Source organism: Vulpes vulpes, chromosome 11, assembly GCF_048418805.1.
Source record: "Vulpes vulpes isolate BD-2025 chromosome 11, VulVul3, whole genome shotgun sequence".
In the NCBI taxonomy this organism is placed as follows: Eukaryota; Metazoa; Chordata; class Mammalia; order Carnivora; family Canidae; genus Vulpes; species Vulpes vulpes.
Window position 1 is genome coordinate 101,091,507 of NC_132790.1, and position 14,538 is coordinate 101,106,044.

A 14,538-nucleotide genomic window follows, 5' to 3' on the forward strand; every position below is an offset into this window, starting at 1 on the left:
CCATGTAGGAGAGGTAGAAAGATAAGGACTTCGGGATGAGTCCAATCTGAATTTGAATCACGGGATCACTTCTAACTAGTTTTGTGTCCTTTGATAAGTTCATTACTCAGATCTTTGAAATCTTCACTAGTAAAAATAAAATGTGCATCTGTTTTTCATGGTAGTTCTAACAATATGAAATGATACAGGAGAAAGCATTTTACACAGTGCCACAGAGTGTACCATTAATAAACACTAACCGCCTTCCCTCCTTATTCTTCAGAGGATGGATTGAAGTCTTCTGGCTGTGCCTGTGGGAATAGAACCCCTCTGCAAGACTAGATGAACTTAATGACAAAGCCATCCATTGTGCAACATTCATAAGAGCTTGCTTTGTTTCAGAAAGTTGCACCGAAAAATAAATTATCTGTATGTTTGTTATCTTTTCCCTCTTACACTGATGTCACTCGATAACTGGGGGAAATGTACCCTACAGATACGATCTACCAATTAAGTCCTTATTGACTTGTACTTTGACGGGCCATTCTCTCAAATTGTTCCCTTCAGCTGAGTTAAAAACCTTCAGTCAGTTTAACTGTTGGCTCTTAATGCATTAATTCATTGTAAGATATTAGGCAAGGGGCCCCTGGGTGGCTCAGTAGGTTAAGCGCCCGACTCTTGTTTTCTGCTCAGGTCATGATCTCAGGGTTGTGAGTTCAAGCTCCGCTTTGGGCTCCACGCTATGCAGGAGCCCGCTTAAGATTCTCTCTCTCTCTCTCTGCCTCTCTCCTTCTCTCAAAAAAAACAAACAAACAAACAAACAAAAAAAAACAAAAAACATATAAATAAATAAAGCTAAAAAGTATATCGTAAGGTACCAGGCAAGAGAATCAGAGAGGATCTCCTTTACTTTTCCTCATCTGAAAAGTGGAGCTATTTGTACCTAGATAGAAGTTTGAGAGATGAAATGAATTAATATATGTGAAAGTACTGGATAGACATGAAGATTCATAGTAATGTCTGGTAAATTCTAACTAAAACGTTCGTTTAGACTGATTTTGTTTCCTGATTTTTGTTTTGTTTTCTAATGTAAAGGAACTGGCTCTTCTTCATAAAACAAAGTTATGAAGGCAGATTGACAATATGTATAGAAACATTATATATTTGTATGGACGCATAAAGATTTTAAAGTTTACTATTAAAAATATGTTTTTAAAATATATCTGAGCAGGTGTAACATAGAAATTTTATAGTTCCAGCATGTTCAGTTATTTTCTCCATAGAAACCAGTTAGTCCATCTGTGTAAGTTTGTTTTCTACCTTTCTCTCAAAAAGAGTGGCAAGAAGGCCTGTCATTGTAGTGGGGTTTCAGATCATAATTCCCACGCACAGGCCAATGGCAGGACCCACTTCATTCAAGCCATTTGTTCTTTTCTGCTTTCGTTTCAGTTCTGCATCCGTACACATATTAGACACGGCTGCTTGAATAATCTTTCTCAAACACTGCTTGAATTCCCCAGGCTATGGAAGCCAATTTCCTGCTTATATTTTCTTGGCTTTGAAAGTCATTAAAATGCCTATTAGATGCTACCCAGAGTTAACAAATTCTTTACTGGGAGCCTTGCGCATGGTTTGTCTAATTCATTTCTACGAGGAGGGCTCAGTGATACATCTTGGTTCCAGGCCACAAGCGTGAGCTCGGACAGTCAGGTGTTTCAGAGGTGAGGCGCATGATCAGAAATTCATATATGTGTCAGCTACACACATTTCCTTTAAAAATATTAGTAAAATGTAGCCTATTAGCTGTTTGAAAATTAGCAAGATGTTGGGTAGGAAAGCGGCCAAAAAATTGGATCTGTCAAAAACCATTAATTTTATGGAGTTTCAGAAGAGATGAGCTGCATATCCAGGCAAAGTGGAGTAATAAACAGCTGTAGTGTGCTTCAGGAGCAGAGTGGCAATTCTAAAAGAATATGACTTACGCTATGAAAATATCTGGACATTTTGAATGTACTAATCAGATGAATATATTGTGTCATTTCAGATTTACAATGTCAAGCAGAGGCACTTGGGCTAAAACTTCAGAAGGCAGTGACCGAGATCGACAACTGTAAAGAAAAGCTCAGGTGAGGTGGTAAACACTGGACACCCTGTAAGATTTCGGAAGGACCTCCCCTACCCCTACCATGTGTTCTCTATGCTTCTTTTGGCGGTGATGTAGTTGTGTGAGTGTGATCTGCTTTTCTCAGGCACTTTTCTGGCCTGTATTGTTTACGAAAGGACCTGTAAATATTTTTAAATACATGAAATGTTCCCTTCCCTCAATAAGAAACTTAACCTACTCATATATTAAAACTTCCCCCTGGTTATTCAAATGTAACTTAATGTGAAATATTCTCTGATTTTTTTTTCTCTTAACATTGTCTCTTTATTATTCACCCAGAAGAAACAACTTTGAAGTTGTTTCTTAAAATTACGAATTTTAAGTTCAAAAAGAGAGTATCTTTGAAGAAGTATCATTGAGTATCTTTGAAATGCTGGAGTACTTATGCTTTATATAAGTGAAAAAGAATAATATTGGAAAACAAGTGATAAGAAAATGCCCTTGTAAAATACCCAGACCACTGTTGCTTTTAGAAATGAATTTACTTCAGAAGTTTTAAAAAATTACTTTATGGTATAAATCTCATATATCTATAATTATAACACTAAAATAGAATTTGTGTAATCTTTGAAAAATAAATTTTTTTGCTTTGTGATATGTAATCTGGTAGCTCTGGTTTTCAGTTCGTATATTTTGGAAGAATGGACTTCATAAGAAATATAAATATTTAGAATGCTTAGCAACCAAATGTTGTGTTGACTACGGACTACTCCTCAGTACAATGTGTTTAATAAAATTCTTAACAGCACAAGGAAGAACAAGTTCCAAAAATGCCCCACCAAATTAATGTATAATCGAATTATTTGTAGCAAAATAATTTGTTTTTGAAAAACAAAAAGGCAAATATTCAAGCTTTACAACACTGTGGCGAATAGTACAGTAAATACAATAGTTGGGCCGTCTGTGTATGATGATGGCTGAGGTTGAAGGAATGAGTGGACCGAGGGGGAGGGCCCTTGAATAACTCACTGGGCCCAGGAAGTGACTTTCTGGATGAGAATAAGCATGAAAGAGAGAAGCAAGATGGCGATTGCTCCACTCCCCCACCCCAAATCGTTGTTCCCCACCCTCTAGTAACATTAGGGAGGGCTTTGGCCATATGGACGTCTCATGTGGAGGGCAACCTAATCAGGCCACAGCTACTGTGACTTTGGCTTCTTGGATCTCAGTAAGTGACAAAGGCACATTCAAGGAATGGAGGAGTAGGGCTGGTGCGTGTCTAAACTAAAAGGGAATCTGTGGACCCACCAAGACTCAGCATATGGAGCACAGTCCTCCTGGCAAGTTAGGAGAGAAGCTAACCGCAGAAGTAAGCATACTGAGGACAAGGAATAGGGCTCATTGGTTGTGACATGACTTGATTTTCACTTGATAAATTGGCACAGAATTTTCTGTATATACAAGGAACATTCCCATTTAATATTAACATGTTTTGTGGTATTTTTATTAATTACATTTTTAACATAATGTATAATGTAAGTGCTGAGAAACGACAAGAGTCAGAGTAGATTGGAGCTGGAGTGAGAAACACCACCTCACTAAAGTCCATCAAACAAGTTGGCTGGAGGAAATCACTCTACAATTACAGATATGCTGATGCTTTTGTTTCAGTTTATAAAACTGGTGCTTCGTGCCCTATGTAAGGACATCTCAAAACAGAAAATGGGCAGAGTATCCATTTTTAGAAAACTGAGTTATGAAAGAACTACTAAGTCCCTTGTGATTACGAGGTAGTACCACATCCAGATGTAACCACCCCAGAGACAGGAAGGGCCTGTTTTTCTGGTGTTTCCTTAGAAGTGAGGAAAAAGGCCCCAGAAGCCACCAGAACACAGCTCTCTCTTTACAGCTCTTTGGCTGGAACCTTTCACATACCCTCTCCTAACTGAACCAGTGGCCAGGCTAACAAGACTACCACAACTAGTTTAGACAAGTAGGATTTATCCTGAGAGCAGATGATAATGGGGCTCTGACGGCCAGGAAGAAGGCTGTAGTGCCTGTCTAGAAGGTAACCAGGAATGCCAGCTACAGTGGTAGAGTGTTAATGACGTTTTGCAAAGTTGACGACATGAGGAAGGCTGGTTGAACCTGATGACCAAGTTCAAGACACAAGGAAGGCCAGTTGTGGTGGACAGAATGATGGTATTCAAAGATTCTCATGTCCTAATCCCTTAAATCTATGAGTATATTGCTCTACATGAAAAAAGGAACTTTGCCCATGTGATTAAATTAATGATTTTAAGAAAGGGAGATTACCCTGGATTATTCAGGCAGGCCCAATATAATTCCAAAGGTACTTCTAAGAGGAAAACTTTTGTGATCAGAGTCACAAAAGTAGTTGTGAAGGTAGAAGCAATGTTTGGAATGTTGTGACTTGAAGATAAAAGAAGGGGGCACAAGCCAAGGAATGCCAGTGGTCTCTAAAAGCTAGAAAAGACAGGGAAACAGATTTTCCCCTGGAACTACCAGAAGGAGCGCAGCCCATGTGAGGTCTTGATTTTAGGACTTCTTACCTTAGGACCATAAGATAATAAGTTTGTGTTGTTTAGAACCACTAAAGTTGTGGCAATTTGTACAGCAACAGTAAGAAATTAATACACCAATGCACTCAGAGCCAAGTGAGGATTTTAGATTTACGTGGAGGGCAATGGGAAACTATTGGAGGATGTTTGGCAAGAGAGTGAACTGATCCAATTTGTTTTAAAAGGTCAGCAGGGCAATTACCTGGAGAACGGACTGGAGTGAGAGTACAGGAGCAATTAGGGGAGCCCAGCTGGGAGGCTGTTGCATTCTCGCAAGGGAGAAGTGAGTAGTCGGGTATAAGGCCATAGTGTGGAGAGGGAGAGAAATACATGTCAGTTCAGCCAGACAGGATTTATTGGTGGAGGCCTTGTGATTGGGGAGCAGGAGAACTGGAAAGGAAAGAATAAAGGATGGGATTGGGGGATTTTCAACATTGATGGTGTATATTTTTTTTTAACATATTTTCACTTAGTGATATATCCTGGACATTTCCCCCATGTCATTACATGATACATTTATAGGTAACTGCTAAATGGCTATATGGTATTATAATCTGTGGATGAATCAGAACTCATTTACTAATCTTTTGTTTTTTAGAATTTCTAAATTTTTCACTTTTATAAGTAAGGTAGTTTGAAATTCATATAAATAAAATCTTTCTACTCACACACAAGTATTTCCTTTGGATAATTTTTGCTAGAATCAAACTTAAATAATTTTAATGCTTTTAATGCATAATGACTCATTGACTTTGGATAAGATTATACTGATTTATAATTTCAGCCGTGTTTGCAAATACCCATTTCTCCACTTCCTAGCTAATCATGGGTATAGTAACTAAAAAAAGAAAAAATACTAGTTTGATGAAACATTGTACTCCTGCATATTTGACTCAGAATTCTTTCCCTTGTGATTTACCTGAGCATCACCTTTGCCCACTTTTCCTTCACCTGAGCATCACCTTTGCCCACTTTTCCAATGGCATATCAATCTTTTCCTTATTCCTTCTTTTCAAATGTTTTATTGAGAAATAACTTCAAACTTACAAAAAGTTGTAAACATAAAATAGGACAAAAAGCACTCACAAAGACTTTACCCAGATTAACATTTCAACCCGTTTGCTTTCTCCTTCACGGTTTCCCTGGCTCCCTCCTTCTCTCTCTCTCTCTCTCTCTCTCTCTCTCTCTCCACACATGTGCACGCGCGCGCACACACACACACACACACACACACATTTCTTTCCTGAATCATTTGAGGATAAGTTACATACAACATGACCCTTTACCTCTAAATTCTTTAGCCTGCCTTTCCTCAGGATGGTGATGCTTTACATAAGCACAATAAACCATGTCATAAATTTACATGTAATACTTTATTTTTTTTTAAGATTTTGTTTATTTATTTATTTGAGAGAGAGAGAGAGAACGAGAGTGCACAAGTGGGGGTAGGGGCAGAGAGAGACGGAGAAGCAGATTCCCCACTGAGCAGGGAGTCACATGTGGGGCTCCATCCCAGAACCCTGAGATCGTGACCTGAGCTGAAGGCAGACACTTAACCTACTGAGCCACCCAAGCGCCCCTACATACAATACTTTAATCTACCATCTATATTCTAATTTTGTTAGTTGGCCTTTATAGCATTTTCCCCTCTAGTATGGGACCAGGTAGTCAGCCTGCTTGGCAAGTCTTTTTAGCCTCCTAAATTCTGGAATATTTCCAGTCTGTCTTTTTTTATATGATATTGACATTTTTTTGAAGAATGCAGAACCTCTCAAACTTTTTTAAAAATTCCATTTATTTATTCATGAGAGACACAGAGAGAGAGAGAGAGAGAGAGAGAGAGAGAGAGAGGCAGAAACACAGGCAGAGGGAGAAGCAGGCTCCATGCAGGAAGCCCGATGTGGGAGTCGATCCTGGGACCCCCTGGAATCACGCGCTGAACCAAAGGCAGATGCTCAACCACTGAGCCACCCAGGCATCCCTCTCAAACTTTTCTAAATAAAATTTTTCATTTTTTTTTATTGGTCTAATGTTTCCTTTTGATTGGATTAAGGACAGGCACTCTAGAGATATGTCCTTCTCAGGCTATGACCATCTGCCTACCCTTGATGTTTGGTGATGTTAATTTTGATCACCTGGTAGAGGTATTGCTCAATTTTTTTCACTCCTTTATTCCTGGGGGGTTTTGTTCCTTTTTAACTAGTAAAAAATCTATAAGAGACACTTTAAATACACTGTGAATACTCTCCTCATCATCAAAATTTACGCCTCAATATAGCATCCATTAATGATTTTGCCTTATCTAAACTTTACCACAGTGGTTTCTGACTCCAGCCCTCCTTCTCCATTTATTAGCCCTCAGTATCCTACTTTAAGCAAGAGGCTCACTTCTCATTACTTAGTTATTTATTTATTATTGGTATGGACTGATAAACTGTTACTTTTTTAATGGTTTGTAATTTATTACTAGACTGAATTGTTTTGACACATAGATTATCTAGGTTTAACTGGTAGGAGCCCCTTCAAGCTGCCTCCTGTGACATCGGAACACGGTTTCCTCATCTTTATAAGCACTTCCTCACCTTCTGGCATAACCAGCTATCTCAGATGTACTTACTCTGCCATAGCCTTGGAATCAGCCGTTTCTCTGAGTACTCTTGGTTCCTTTGAATAGGAGCGGCATTAGAGACCAAGATCTAGGCTCAGAGTATGCTTAGGTACTGCTTGATCCTGGTGATGGTGTCACTGGTTCATTTATATATGTCAGACATATCAAAGTGTATGTACTTCATTGTATGTGAGCACCTTAATCTATTTTACTAAAAGTAGATAATAAAAGAAAATAGGATGTTTCTTTTTACAAAAGAAAAAGTTAAACAAAAATATAATGTTCAAAGATAAAACTTGAGTAACAAAACACTAAAGGAAATCAAAGTGATTACCATAAAATTCATGAAAATGGTTATTTTCAGGAGAGGGTTGGTTGGCTATGACTGCAACCAGGAACATGGAACTTCTAGGGTAGCTGGTCAGGTTTTATGTTTTTACGTAGATGTTAGTTACAAGAGTTTTCTCCTTATAATAATTCATTATATAATTGTTTAATACAATTTTTCTATAGCTTATAATTTTTCATATTTTACAATAAAATGGCTTAAGAATAAATGTTCCTGTTCATGATGCAAATAAATTATTACTTATTAGAAATTAAAGTCATCCTGTAAGCAGGGCAAACTCACTGATAGTTCGTTGTACAGTTTGTAAGGTATTTTATGGTACTTTCAGATAATGACTTATTGTAAGCAGCCTATATAGACTTTTTTTTTTTTTAAAAGATTTTATTTATTCATGAGAGACACAGAGAGAGAGAGGCAGAGACATAGGCAGAGGGAGAAGCAGGCTCCCTGCAGGGAGCTCGATGCAGGACTCGATCTCCTAACTCTGGGATCACACCTTAAGCCAAAGGCAGACGCTCAACCACTGAGCCACCCAGGCATCCCAGCCTATATAGACTTAAACTGGAATATTACTTTTAATATATTAATGTTTTTAGTATTGTTACAAAACCTAATTATATAAAATCAAGGCATATGTTAATTTCAGTTTTGGAATTTCCATTTGGTTCATTTTAATGGTTTATTTTTCTACTGAGATTTATCATCTTTTCACTAATTACAGTGGATTTTTTTTTTTTTATGTCTTTGAGCAGAGTTATAACTGCTCTTTGAAAAATCCTTGTCTGCTAATTTCAGTATCTGGGTCATCTCAGAGGCGGTCCCTATTAACTGTCATTTCTATTGAGAATAGGTCATGCTTTTCTTTCTTTCTTGTGTTGAGTAATTTTTATTATATTCTGGGCATTGTGAATGTTATATTATGGAAATGCTGGATTCTGTTATATTTATCTAAATACTATTGTTGGTAGGGATGAGGTGGGTGTTGCTTTAAGCAGATAGTTCATTTGGTTGGCCTCAGACTGTAAACTCTTGTCTCTAGGGTAACAGCTCAAATCTCTGTTTAATTCTTTTATCTTTAGCCCACTTGGAGTCTGCCCTGTGCATGTATATAGTTCAGGGCTCAGCCAGATGTGTGTGTAGGCTCTATATGCAGTATTGGGACTCCTTCTCGTTGACTCTCTCCTATTTTGAGTCACTCTTCATTTTTTAACCTATGGTTGACCCAGACACTGAGCTCTAGCTCTTTAGGTCAGGCTGACTGTGTTTTCTATCTGAATGTTAGTTCCCCTGCATGGTGCAGACTGGGGCCTCAGGTTTGAAATCATTAAAAAAAATAAATAAAACAGAACAAAACCTGACCCCATGCTGTCACCTTATTCCAAGTATCAGCCTCCCTCCAGAATCTTCTTGTTTTTGTTTACTTTCCAATGCCTTTCAATAGGGATTTTCTTTTTTTAATATTGTCCAAAGTTTAGACTTTTTATTTATATGCAGATTAGTCTGATAGGAGTCTATTTAGCCTTTATAGAAGTGACCTGAATGTTTATTCAGTGACCTGAATAATAATAGAAATTTCTTCTAATGATGAATAAGATAATGATATAGAAAAACACATTGTTGTACTAACAGGTTATTTTTTAACAGAGAAAAACCTCTCAATTGTGTATTTCTAACTTCAAGAAAGTATACACATATATAATCACAAATAGAATATAAAGATAAGAAAAGTAATAAAGGAAAAACATGTTTTTAAAAAAGGAAAATATATTTGAACTATTTGGGAATAAAATATCTGAACCTCTTTTTATATTATTTTAGGAATAAATCTAATGAAGCTGATGACTGCCAAAGAGAACTTAGAAAACTGAAGTTTGAATCCGTTATTTCTGAGTCACGGTACACACTGCAAATTTTTAAATTAGTAATTTCAGTCATTGAATTTGAAACTGGACTTTATCATTTTATTTGACATGTAGTTTTTCTTATTGTATTATTCACATGTATAATACCTAATTCAAGTTTATAATATCTTAAAGTTGTTCATTGATCTTGCCTCTGCCTAAATAGGGAAGTTTTAATATCACAGAACTGCCCATTTTCTTAGTATTAAAAAAATTTTTTTAAGTTACAGTTATAGTCTTCAGTTTCAAATGAGACTTTCATGTATCTTTAATAAGCATAAAAAATAGTGTCTAATGTGTATTGGTGTTTTTTTTTTATCGTGTTCATTTTAGGCATACCAGATTGCTTAAAGAGAAAGAGGATTCTTTAATGGCTTGTCAACAAATATATAAAACTTTACAGGAAGAACTGACTGCAAAAGAAAGGCAAGAAGAAGACGTAAAAAGAAGAATTAACCTTGCCGAAAATGAACTACAGATAACCAAAACTCTTCTGAGTCAGACAAAGGAAGAGGTTGCAACACTAAAAAGTGAAAGGTGCAGTCCACAATAATTTCTTCCAAAAATATTTTAAGTCAGTATTCCATCTATATTTGAAATATCAAGGTCTTACATATATTAATGACAGTGAAATTACGGCATTAAAGATGTATTTCACAGGAAAGGTCATCGCATCCCAACACCTAACCTGACGTTGATTAAACTGAAACCCAAGTTGGCTAAATGGCATGCTTAGAGTCACATAGTCAGAGGTGGAATCCACTTTGCATTTGGTGTTAGATTTTTATTGAAAAGTATCAAAGAGACCTTGTGTGATCTTATACTACTGAATTTCAGCTGGGCCAATAATTGGTGGATTCTATCATTTTCCAACAGAAAAACATCTTTTTGCATCACTTTTTCCTTTTATTAGCTCCTACTCTTCTTCTTTGTTATTTATCAACACCTCTTATTGAGGTCTCTTCATAAAGATACCTCTGGCATTCGGGTAGTAAAGGGAAACTAAAAAGCTTGTTCATTTAGCCTTCCTGGATACTGTTGCTCAGTTAATTTGTCTTTAAATTAATCTTATTTGTACCCTGCTTGCTTTCTTTTTGTTTTCATGTGCTTGGCATGTCTTTATCCATTCTTTTTGATGTTTTTGATGTTTTTATGGTTTTTTTTTATGCTTTAAATGCATACCTGATATATAACACACATTTTGGGCTTTTATTAATTTTTATCAAATGTAGGAGTCTTTAATGGGAGATGTTATCCCATTTACATTTATTGATATAACTATTACATTCCAGAAGAACACAAGTTCCACAAGGGCAAGAATTTTTGTCTTCTAATATTCTCTCTGCACAGAAGGCAAAATTGGCTATTTGGTTTTCATTCTTCCTATGATTTTTTTAGTTTGTTTTTTATTTTGTTCATTTTATGAGTTATAAGAAAGATTTGTTTTTTTTTTATTGTTTTTATTGTTTTTTTTTTTTTTTTATAATAGTCACACACAGAGAGAGAGAGAGAGAGGGAGGCAGAGACATAGGCAGAGGGAGAATCAGGCTCCATGCACTGGGAGCCCGACGTGGGACTCGATCCCGGGTCTCCAGGATCGCACCCCGGGCCAAAGGCAGGCGCTAAACCGCTGCGCCACCCAAGGATCCCCGAGTTATAAGAAAGATTTGTAATCTTTCTTTAGTTCTTTACAAGGGCAGCTATTTGCTCCCAGAGGAAAAGGGTAGCAAGCAGCTTAGAATTAAGTTAATCGTCTTAGAACTTTCTCATCAACTCTTTGGCCTGGGTTATATCTGTCTCTGCTCCAGGCTAGAAGTCCTGTCCAGTTCACAGGAAAACAAGTCTTATCTCTGGTCCATCCTGAGATAAGATGAACAGCTGCAGTGCTGATTGCCACCCACCATTTCTTCCTGACTCAGCCATACCAATAACCTGCCTCTTGCAAAGATAGTTTACCTTGTAGTTACATGAATCTTCATTCCACCCCACCACCTCTGCCCTTTCACAATTACGTATATCACCCCATAGCATATTATAAGCAGCTATTTCATAAGCAGGAAGTTTGTAAGAGCCAGGCTTACTGATAACAATAAGGAATGGCAGCTAAAATATTGGTTATGCATAAGAAGACAGAAAAACTATAAATCCAAGCAAAAACTTGAAAAACATTGCAATTTGACCTGGTATGCCATAGAGACAGCCCTACACACATCAGTAACTTTGAGTGTTCTTATATTTAAAAATATAAGAGTGTTATAACGCGGGCTAATAACTGATGGCCATCATGAGGACCCCGGGTGAGAAAAATAAAAATTTATTTTTATTTATACTCCATATAAAAAGTACAGAATCATACATCCTAGGATTCCATGAAATAAATAATTTTTTAATCTTCTGCTTATAACTTTGGTTATCTGAGAAATTTTCTTATTTTCCTGTATTATCTAGAATACCTCACTTCTAATGATGTCAGATTGATTAGATTTAATTGATTATCCAATGAATTCCATATTCTTTATAGTGGTCATTAAAAAGATCCTGTCTTTGCTCAAACATTTCTGGAATTCTCTTTTGAGGATTGACTTAAGTGCATATGTTTAAGAATATTCTCTGTATGATGAATCTTTGCCCTTTAGGAATGAATTTGATTTTTAAAATAATCTCAGTGGGTTCAGGGAAAGCAAATCCAGTGAATATACTAGAAAGTCAATCTGGGACATACCATGGGGGATCAAAAGTAAATTTTATTTTTTTCTATGCTTAATAAGTTATCTCTTGCTGCAATTGGAAGAAGGCAGTCTTATGAGTCTTTTGAGGATTGTGGCATCATTAGAATAAATATAGAACTTTCTTGGAGGATTATTTTGAAATACACACTCACCTGAATGTATATATTTTGCCATGTTTTAAAGACATTTAATATGGTCTAATCTTGCCTTCTGTTATAAGTGTTGAATGAGAAGGATAATTTCTTTAAGTTTTCTGAGAGTAGAGACATCACTGAACCATTCACCTTACCTTCTTCTTCCCCCCTTTTTTCTTTCTTATCCTGTTTCCTTCTTTGTTCCTTATACTTCAGTCTATCCAAAAGCAGGCATGGTGTTAAACTTAGTCATTTGGTGATGCTAAGTTTACTGCCTGCACATAACCAAAAAAAAAAAAAAAGTGCTTATGGACCAATAAATTATCATTCTATCAAGGGATTACTCCTAGACATAAGCATTGTCCTTTTCCTTTGGCCTAGGCCACCTTCAAATTGTATCTGCCCTGTCCTCTATTGTATCCTCAGAGTCTAGCACATATCCACTCAATAAATATTTGTTGAGTGAAGGAATGCCTTGCTCTGAATAGTTCACTCAGTCAACAACTGTTTGTTGAACAATTTACTATATGCGAGGTGCTACGTACCCTGGGGATATAATGGTGAAGCTGAAACATCCTTGTCCTCAAGAAGCTTAAGTTCTAATGAGACTGTAGAAAAGAAAAAGAAAAAGTGAAGAGCTAACAAGAATAATTAAAGATTGTGATAATGGATATAAGATAAGTAAAAGGGTATTGTAGCGGAGACTGATAGAAAGGGGGCCTGATTTGGAAAGAACAGTCATAAAAGTGACCTCCAAGATGATACATAAAGGAAGACAAGGAAAAGTTACCAGGCCATAAGCCAGGAAGAGCTTGGTATGTAAAGAGCAAGCTTGGTGAGCTCTCAGAAATGGCAGTAACTGGGGGCCTAGCAGCTGTGAGTGAGGTGGGCGAGGACCGAATCATGCACGCTCTCCCAGGCCTTTAGGGATGTGGGTATTATTTACAGGGCAATGAAAGGAAACCACTGAAAGGATTTAAACAGAGGAGTGACACTGTGGAAAGATCATTCTGATGCTGAATGGAGAAGGTATGGCAATGGGCAGTGGGAGCAACTCAGGTCAGTTACTGTTTTGCTATTAATGAAAGGACTTTATGAATGGTTAAGCCTAATAGACATGAGAAAAATGAAAATCTTCAGTTCCCACCACTTACCAGCTCTTGCTGGGTTATTTAAATGTCTGGACTAAGCGGACAGTGGCAAAACAGCCCGGGTTTATTTACTCCATGCTGAGCCAAAACAGATACATGAAAGCCAAGTTAGGGGTGTTTGGGTGGCTCAGTCGGTTAAGCATTTGACTCTTGATTTCGGCTCAGGTCACAATCTCCGGGTCATGATCTCAGGGTCCTGGGGTGGAGCCGCACACTGCATTGGCTCCACACTCAGCAGAGAGTCTTCTCTCCCTCTCCCTCAGCCCCTTCCCCCACATACACACTCTCTCTCATAAATAAATAAATCTTAAAAAAAAAAAAAAAAAGAAGAAGAAGAAAGCCAAGTTGAAAGGATATCTCAAAGAAAAATAAGCGTTTGATGCTTCTGTCCAAACCTACCTTGAAACTTTGTCTTCTTTGACTGCCAGGGCAACCTGTTAACCTGCCCCCTTTTTGTCTTTGGTTCTTTTCCATTCCCTCCTGACAGCAAACAGTCCTTAAGGTTCATGCATGAACTTGGTTTTCCTCTCTCCGCTGTCTTCCCTTTAGTAGTAAACTGTCCCTCAGCTGAGCAAGTTTTCCCATAAAACTTTGCTTGGAAGTGCCAGTGGGACCTCTAAATAGAGGTGTCCCTAAGCAGTTGGAGATGTGAGGAGTCCCTCCAAAGAGGAAGTGAGGCTCAGCAAAAACTTTGAAAATAGAAATACTGGTAACACTCAGAGATTCTTGTTCAGTAGTGCTGAGTGGTGCCTGGAAATCTGCTGCACAGCTGCATCCCAAACCACCATCACGGGACTTGCCATCAACCAGGCTGCCTGCCACAGGTGCTCTCCAAAGGCCAAGGCCCGGGTTGCTCCCAGTGTCGGTGTATACTTCCAGAAACTCAGTCTCACATACATGCCACTTCTCGCTCACCTCTCCTGATATCAGAACCCCTGCCAAAGCTCCAGTGGGACCATTATGGAAAAGGTGCAATTTAGAAGCTCTGTCACTTTAGAAGA

The 14,538-nt window shown here is 37.6% G+C and overlaps 1 protein-coding gene across 4 annotated transcripts in view; it reads left to right on the forward strand.

Moving 5' to 3' along the window:
- LEKR1 (leucine, glutamate and lysine rich 1) overlaps positions 1-14,538 on the forward strand; it is a 168,076-nt gene that overhangs the window by 107,456 nt on the left and 46,082 nt on the right. For all 4 annotated transcript variants that reach the window (XM_072727233.1, XM_072727232.1, XM_072727231.1 and 1 more), the window contains 3 exons: positions 2,024-2,105; positions 9,441-9,518; positions 9,857-10,060. In XM_072727233.1, the coding sequence (XP_072583334.1) occupies positions 2,024-2,105; positions 9,441-9,518; positions 9,857-10,060 (364 nt within the window). The remainder of the gene's footprint in view (positions 1-2,023; positions 2,106-9,440; positions 9,519-9,856; positions 10,061-14,538) is intronic.